The sequence below is a fragment of the Chelonia mydas genome, chromosome 6 (genome assembly GCF_015237465.2).
Source record: "Chelonia mydas isolate rCheMyd1 chromosome 6, rCheMyd1.pri.v2, whole genome shotgun sequence".
Classification (NCBI taxonomy): Eukaryota; Metazoa; Chordata; order Testudines; family Cheloniidae; genus Chelonia; species Chelonia mydas.
Genome location: NC_051246.2, coordinates 15,281,399 through 15,290,005, shown reverse-complemented (window position 1 = coordinate 15,290,005; position 8,607 = coordinate 15,281,399). Strand labels below are relative to the sequence as shown.

General features: G+C 52.9%; 1 protein-coding gene across 1 annotated transcript; it reads right to left on the bottom strand.

Moving 5' to 3' along the window:
* Positions 1-2,722: 2,722 nt before the first annotated feature.
* LOC102935409 (macrophage-expressed gene 1 protein) lies at positions 2,723-8,368 on the bottom strand. Its single transcript, XM_027830611.3, has one exon. It carries the CDS (start codon positions 8,037-8,039, stop codon positions 5,877-5,879), a length of 2,163 nt encoding a protein of 720 aa, XP_027686412.2. The 5' UTR covers positions 8,040-8,368; the 3' UTR covers positions 2,723-5,876.
* Positions 8,369-8,607: the final 239 nt, after the last annotated feature.

Below are 8,607 nucleotides of genomic sequence, written 5' to 3'. Positions count from 1 at the left end.
TCAGTTGGACCCCAAACAGATGGCTGCTTGTGCATTTGATGGAGCTCCAAACTTCTCTGGAAGACATGGTGGAGCACAAGCTTTGCTCAGAGAAAAGTGTAACCCTCGTCTCTCCTATACACACTGCAGAGGCCATCTTCTCCAACTAGCACTAGTACGAGCTACAGACTCTTCAAAAGGCATTTAAAAAGCTATAAATTTAATGTCTTCATTATATTCTTTTTTCAGCAAGAGTCCAAAAAGACTGAATATCTTGGAAAATATAGAAGATACACTGGGACTGAAGTTCAAATTAGTCCAACCTGGGAAAACCTTCTGGCTTTCTCATGAGTGATCCTTGGCTGTCGTCTTAAAATTACTCCAGCCATTATTACTGGCTTTGGAAAGTATCTACCAAGATGGGATGGATCTAAGTCGTGAGGGCGGTGGATTACTTTTGCTACTACGTTCAGAGAAGACTATCACCATTCTCTCTCTTGTAATTCTGGAAGAAGCCAAGACTTCAGTCCAGACGTTGACTAATGAAGGCATTTATATTGAATCCTTAAGTGAAGAGGACAAGAAGTGTTTGTTAAGACAACTGAAAAAGTACACAAACTTGATTCTTAAAAATCTACAACAGCGACTTCTAGATTTTACTCAACCTCTGCGTAGCTTTTACAGATCCCTGTCCTATAAAACACTGACAGTTGAGTGGAGTGAGGCACTACCAGCAATGGGGCTGCCATGTGCTCAGGACAGAATAGAGAATTTGAACACAGAGTGGAATATCATACGACGAACGAATGAAGATTCGACTTCAACTTTTTTGTCATCACTAGCGGCTCGACCCGATCTTCGTGCTGTGTTTCCTGGGCTGAAAGAAGTAGGAATTCATCTCTTGCTACTCCCAGTCACAACAGCTACAGTTGAGTGTTCTTTTTCATCATTGAATACGATTTTGTGTTTTGAAAGAAATCGCCTTCTGCCTGATCATGTGAATGAATTAATGAGCATATCAATTGAATGGGGAGGGATAGCTCAGTGGTTTGAGCATTGGCTTGCTAAACCCAGGGTTGTGAGTTCAATCCTTGAGGGGGCCATTTAGGGATCTGGGGCAAAAATTGGGGATTTGTCCTGCTTTGAGCAGGGGGTTGGACTAGATGATCTCCTGAGGTCCCTTCCAACCCATATATTCTATGAAGGAATGGAAGTACCGGACACACGAGAAGCCACCAAAGATGAATGCATTGCATTCAAGAAGTTCAATAAGAGTTGTGCAAAATTATAACAAGAAACCAAGAAGGATGTAGACGTCGTGCTTCATAGAAGGCTTGAGTAGCCAGCTTTAATTTGTGTGATGATTTTAAAATCTAATAAAATGGTCATGAAACATTTTTCAGTTTTTACTATGGTGCCATACAGCCCCCCTTCACCCTCACGGTCTCACCCCTCATCAGCTCTGACCCCCCCACCCCATTTCAATTCCTGGGGGAAAACACAGCTTGCCCCACAGCTGATCCCAGCCATGGGCTCAGGGCTGAGCCCTGGCACTGGGGAGGCAGGCATGAGAGGGAGACACAGCTCAGAGCAGATCGGATGTAGGCAGGAGTGGAGTGAAATCTCTGCTGGGGGGTGGGGGCGGGAAGCAATGTCTTCCAGGGCAGTGAGAGGGAGATGGGGGGCTTCTCTGAGACAGAGGGAGAAGGGTAGAAGGCTGGGGAGGGACCTGGAGCTGTTGCAGGGAGTTCTATCCACCTCCCACATGGTGTGAGGCCAGCTGAGGCCATCACCGAGTACCCACCTAGCACCATGTGTCCCCTGCCCTGAGATTACAGTTGCTCTATTTGATGGTCTTGCTACTGGGGGCTGAGCTCTTAAGGGAAGAAGGCCAGAGAAGCTTCTTCATCTCACTGCCCCCCTGACCATGGAAGTTGGGGTCTCCTCTCCCGCCCCTCCCAGCCTTGGCTGCATTTAACCAGTGTACTGGCACTTGGAGAGCTACCAGGAAGTAACGGCTCCTGCTTAACGGGGAGACGGGGGCCCAAGACTGGTGGCGCTCCTGAGCTGGGGGCCATGTGCGGCTGCAGCAGATACTCCATGAAACCCACTAGGGCCTGTGCTGTTGCTGTTGGTTTGACATGATGCCCAGATGCTACGGTGATGGACAGCAGGATAAAACCCAGAGGTGGATGCTTCAAGGGTGTGAAAGTCAAGTGAGCAGCTGGCCCATTCTGCCTGACGTAGGGCAGGTGGCTGAAGATGCTATAGGAGCTGGGTCGCTGAACCGTGAGAACTGTCTGGCTAGGACCTTAAGCCTTTTCCAGACCCTGATCCCCATTTTCCGGGTGAGAAAACTGAGGCATGGCATTGGGCAAGGTCACACAAGAAGTTTGCATCAGCCACAGGAGGGGAGCTGAGATCTGCCCACCTGTCCTGCCCCTTAACCATGTGACCCACAAAACTGGACTGATTGATCTGGCTGCTTTGGGGTCAGACGCTCCCACCTGGAAGCTGTGAACAGGGAGGAGCAACTGCCAGGAGAGCCCTGCTGTGTCTGTTTTGGGCAGCCCTCAGGGTCCCAAAGTGGGTGTAGCCCTCAGTAAATTCCATTGAGGCTCCCAGGAAGACTGTTCTCAGCCTATACCCCTCCCCCACCCCACCCCCACACACACCCTCCCGCATCTGCTCTGGAGACGGGGCAAGAGCAGCCTCCCAATGTGTAGAGAAGACTTGAAAAGCATGTTCTGTTTTGTTTGCCCTGGTTTTCCTGACTGCCTCCTTGAACGGATGGTGAACAGTGGTAGGATCTGGCATGAAAGATCCAGATTAAGCATGAAGAGAAATGACTTTTATCCAGACTGTGGGCTGTTGTTTTAAGCATGCATTTAACTTAAGTGCTTTGCAAACAGGTGGGAGAGAAGAGCTCTGTTAAAAATAAATCAACCAAGGGCTGAGAGCTGGAAATCCAGATCTGCACCTTCCTTCCAGCTATCGTGCCCAACGAGGTACACCACTTTGATCCTGATATTTGGAAGGTAAAACACAAGCAGAAAAATAAACTTTGCATTGTTTCTTTATATGGAAAAACAGCCCTTTCAGGCCTTTAAATCTATGTAGCTAACAAAGGGTTTTCTCTAGTTTTCATCCCTTACAATGTGCTACCTATGTGTTTTTCTACAAAGAAGTAAAAGAGACCATACCAGCTTGCCACACATTCACTCGCCCACTCTCCTCCTCCTCCTCCTCTCACCTTTAACCACTATCCTTCTACCATGGTTGGGTTTGTACTATGTGGTTGAACTGTTCTATGAAATATTTTGACACATGTGAGATGGTCTAGATCTGACTGGTTTTTGGCTTTTTGCTTTTGAAAAATTAGAAGGAATAATTTAATCTGTGACTGGTGATATTTTAATACTGACCCATGAAACTTGGCGCTCTGTAATTTTACAATCTCACTTCACAATCTCTGCTTCTCATAGAGGGGATCTTGGAGTGATTTGTTTTGGCCTGTAGAATGTTTTCTTATTTTTTCCTGAATGTAACAAACAGATGCAGAAAGAAATTGAACCTAACTGGCATATCATGATTTTGCTTTTTCACTCCCCAAAACATTGCTTTACCAATTTTTGTTAGAGACAGAGTACTTTTTTGTTTTTTGGGGGGTTTGTTTTTGTGGACACATACAATATTTTGGACTTAGCAGGAGTTGAAATGTTTAGTGTAGTTTGGGGAGATCATTGCTGTCAGCTGTTTCATACTGAGGAAATAAGACATGGAATGTACCAAACAAAACTTTTGGTGGCTTGGGGAAAGGAAGGTGGGGAAAATACAGGTGGGCGGGGTCTTAATACCTCCCCTGGACCGCAGTGCTGGCCCTGCCTTAGCCCACCATGTCCCCTGTCTACACATGGGAATGCAGAATAGTCAGCCCAGAACAGTGGTTCCTAAAATTTTCCACCCTGCGCCATATTCACAGGGATACACTCCCCCAGGATCACTGCCCTGGTGGGTGCTGGGGAAAAGATGAATATTTCTGCAGTGCAACCTCTCAAAACACTTTACAAATACAAGGAGTGAATCTGCCTCACAGCCCTGCCCAAGTATCACCCCATGGTTAATGGGGAAAACTGAGACACAGAGGTTAGCGGTCAAGGGGCTGCTGAGCAACTCAGAGCTGGGACCAGAAGGAAGCTCCTGCTTCCCAGCTTTCAGCACTAACCACTAGCCTGTGCAGCCTCCTGGAAAGGGTTTGGCAGGGGGCCAGGACCTGTGCTGCCTGCTTGTGGTTGGGGCCTCTGTCAGACTCTCCCTTAGCACAGGGGGCAGTAATGTAAAGGGATACATCCATATGTGTGCAGCATTTATTTGGTTAGCAAAAAACCAACCATGCATGACCCAAGGACGGGTTTGAGAGAGAGAGACAGACACACACACACACACTCTACTCTGTGGGGGAAGAGGTATAAGGGCGGGTGTATGGCAATGTAATTGGCTTTGAGCTGTCCCCCTCTCCCCCCCTACAAATTACACCACAGCATCCATTTGTCCCTGCTGCCCACTCACAAGAAAAAACAACCAAACATAAAAGGAAGAGAGAGAACTATAATGAAAGCCCTGAAACTGTTTGGTGGGGTGAGCCTGGAACATTAACCATTAGAGTGCTGCAGTTTGGCCTCCTCAGGCTTGCTAACTTGCTCCCCAACCCATTCCCACCAGGGCCCATGTCTCCCAACGTCCCCTGCTGCAAACTTCCCCCCTTCCCGTTTCCCCACCAAGCCCCCATAGCTGGTTGCCACCTACCCCAAGCTGATGGCTCTTCTGTTACCGGCTGCTCATATCCCGCCACCTCCCTGCCTCGCCATTACCTCCTCCAGTTATCAGCAAGCAACTGAAAATCCTTCTGTTCCCCACCACCTCCCCCTCCCCCACAAAATGCAACCTCCATCACAGCCCCTAACCCCCTCCTCTCCCCAGCACTGTCCCAATCTTCCTGTAAACTGCTGACAAGTAACCCTGATCCCCCACCCCCACCATCCCACAATCTCCCCCCAGCTGCCAAATCTGCCCAGTTTTCCTCCATCTGGAACCTCAGCATTGCTATAAGGGTCTGCAGGCTCAGCTCTGCCCCACAGCAGAGGCTTGTGGGCAGCTGTTGGGTAGAATGGCAGCCCCAAGAGAGATGGTGAAGTTCTGAGCTGGGGTGAAGGTCTCTGGCCAGGCTCAGAATCCCCTAGAGGCTGTTCTGGGCTGGTGGGGGTGGGCAGGATCCCCACATGGCCAACGCTCACTGGTTTCATTATGCTATTTAGTACTTTTATCAAGGCCCAGCTCCTGGAGGCCCAAGAGTCCCCGAGATTCTCAGCTTTCATTTTTTAATAACATTTCCAGCCCTGCGGGTGGCAGGGAGGTGCTCAGAACTGTGACCCCCGCAACACTGGCAACCCCCAGGAAGACAAAAGAAAAACAAATCCCTCAAAACATTATTTTAATCAATCTCATGATTTTTGAACCTGGGGGCTTGGCAATCCTGGGATCCATATGTGGCCCCTTCCCCTTTAAGAGGTAGATTTTCTCACTGGCAGACACCTACTTTCCTTTGTCCCTGTTGGTGGGTGGAACAGTGCCCCCCTTCCACTAAACATAGGAATTTCCTTCCAGTTGACAGGGGGTTCCTAGGGCTGTTCTAGACAGATGGGGCTTCTCTTAAAGATGCCGCTACCGTCCCTGGGTGCATCAGAGAGCTGCCTGAGCGCAGCCTGCAACACTAATGCATTCATGTGATTAAAAGCTACTGCTCCCCCAGCCTTGCCACGCCCCGTACCCCTCACCCAGGAGGTGTGAGCCATTCACAACTCACCCCAGGGAGAGTCCTTGGCCCAGTTCCCAGGCTCTCAGGCTGAGCCAGTCCCAAGAGACATTGTGGTGGATCCATAGCTCCCTTGCTCTTCTGCTAGATGGCTGGGGGGCTGTACCTCCTGGTACCCCCTGCTCTTGTACCTCCGGGTGCCATAGACAGCCCCCGCAATAGCTGCCGCCAGGACAAGCGTCACTGCCACTGAGATGCCAGCCACAGCGCCCCCCGTGGGCCCCATGCTGGACTGAGCCTGGAAGAGCTGGGCCATCTCCCTTTCATCGGTGACATTGGCTGGCCGCCAGCGTCCACTGCCCTGCAGCTTCACCCAGGCCTGGCTGCCCTCTCCCAGAACCAGGATGGTCTCGGCCACGCTGACATTGGGGGACGGCCGGCGGAGGAAGGGCGGGAGCTTGATGGGAGCCAGCTTCTGGGCAAAGAGGCTCCCAGCCTGAAGGCAGTAGAGGATCTGGCAGCCGTCACTCAGATAGGCTTTGTGCTGGCTGTACCCCTGGGGGCACTTCATGGGGTAGGCAGTGTCAGAATCCTGGTAGAAGAAATCCTGGAGGAGCCCAGGGCTCTGTCCCTTCAGAGGCCCAGCCAAGGGGTTGCCGGCCTGGCAGCTGAAGAAGCCACCGAAGGGCAGGCCGAAGCGGGCGCCCATCTCGTAGTCGTCGCTCACACACACCTTCAGCCCACCGAAGAGCGAGAGCGGGTAGAAGTAGGATGGGCAGGCATGGGCCCCGGTGAGTGGATTCTCCTCCCCGGCGCTGTACAGCCCCCCAAAGAGGAAGCCAGAGTCCTGGGGCACAGGGCCGGTGGCGGCACACCAGTAGGCTGTGAAGCGCACCGTGGTGGAGTAGTAGCGGACGCCGCACTCCTTATGGCAGCAGGAGAAGAAGAGCCAGCAGGAGTGGCACTGCTCGTGGCACTCAGCTTGGGGCTTACTGGCCGTGCGCTCCTCACTGTGCAGCGGGATGGGTGTGAAGCCTTCTGGGCAGGAGAAGCCCCCCGTCAGTGGGTTCTGGGTGCTATATGGCTGGCACATCTCCTCCCCGTCCAGGCCTGACACCCCGCGGCATTCTTGGAAGACACCCCCGAAGGTGAAGTTGGTGCTGGCCCCCAGGCACGAGCCATCATCCACGTTGGCCTGGAAGTTGAAGTTGCTGGCGTCGGCCTTGACGCAGCCTGGGTGGGTGTTGATGGCGTAATAAAGATGAATGGCCTTGTCCACCACAGCTGTCACCCTCTTGGCTGTGGGTGCCGGCAGCTCCGGCAGGGCTTCCGGGCTGATGAAGAAGGGCAGGGGCAGGCCTGCCCTACCGATGGCCACTAGGTGGTTGGGGATCCCCTCCTGCCACTTCTGGAGCGTGATGCCCGGGTAGAAGGGCATGCTGCCCCGGCTCTCGATGCGCGAGTCCACCGTGTTTTCTAGATAGCTCTTGGTCAGCTCATCCTGGACCTGCGCAGCGGCACCGATCCCCACGTTGACCTTGCCGAAAAAGGTGGCGGAGGCCGAGGCGGTGATGCTCGCCTTCTCGGCTACCTTGTCCTGCAGGAAGGTCAGTTTGACCTGGTCCTCCTGGATCAGGCTGGCTCCGGCCTCCAGCCTGGTCAGGACATGGGTGCCATAGTTCAGCACTAGCAGCTCAGCGAGGTACATGGCCGCCTGGCTGTGGTTGTTCTCCAGCTGGTTGCCGATGGCCAGGAGCTGGTGCCGGAAGCTGGGGTGGAGGGTGAAGGCCGGCTGGGCCTTCACCGAGTAGATGTGGTGCCGCACTTGCACCCGGGTGGTGACTGTCTGGTCATAGACATTGTGGGTCTTGGTCTCCTGGCACCCAGAAGAGAACTTTCCATTGAGGATGCCCAGGAAGGAGGCCTCAGCATTGATGGAGTGGGCAAAAGCGTCGGTGTAGGAGAGCCAGTCCTCGATCAGCTCGGCATTCACCTCCACCCTGCTCTCCCGGAGCGGCACCACTTCCACCTCATCCGGCAGCAGGTACTCGCCATCCTCCGTGGTGCGGCATTGCGAATAGTTGAGGCTCATCACTCGCCCCACCTCCATGTTGCGCAGGTTGTCCCAGCCCCCGCCTGGCAGCACCTCCAGCACACTTACGTTCAGGGCCCTCTTGCAAGCTTGGAAGCCGTCCTCCAAGGCGCCCACCCCAGCTACCATCAGCAGAGCCCAGAGCCAAGGCACCATGGCTGCGCCGTCCTGTAGCCGAGCTTCCTTCAGTGGGACGTGGCCCCTGCTCCTCTTGTGTTCTCTCCCGGCTCCTCTCTCTCCCAAACGCTGGCTTGACTCTTTCCCCAGTGAGGTTCCTTTTCCAGGAAGTCTCTGATTTTTAAATGTGCACCAAAAAAAAGGAACTGTTAGACTGTCCAATGTCCTTCGTGGAGGCAAGGCCTCTGGGCGTGCCCAGAGCTAAGTCACCAGAGTCATCATCTGACTTACCGTCCCCACAAAAGAGGAAGAGAAACCTACCCCTGAAAAGTTCCCCAGCGAAAACACAACGATCTCTGCATCCCCAGCCCACACACTCCCCTGCCCATCCACACTCACCAGCCCTGCCACAGATGCTTTCAGAAAGTTCCCCGCAGCACCATCCCCTGGAGAGCAGATGAAAATAGACTGGTGTCAGCCCTTGGAATTTCCAGCCCCCATCATAGGCCAGTCGGAACCTGCCTGTGGCTGGGACACAGAGAAAAGGGGATTCCCTGGCTGCTGCAAACTCAGCCTGCCTTGGCTTTTTCAGCTGAGGAATTTCCCT

What these genes read in the sequence shown, in the direction of transcription:
- LOC102935409 (XM_027830611.3), bottom strand. Translation starts at nt 8,039, where the DNA reads ATGGTGCCTTGGCTCTGGGCTCTGCTGATGGTAGCTGGGGTGGGCGCC.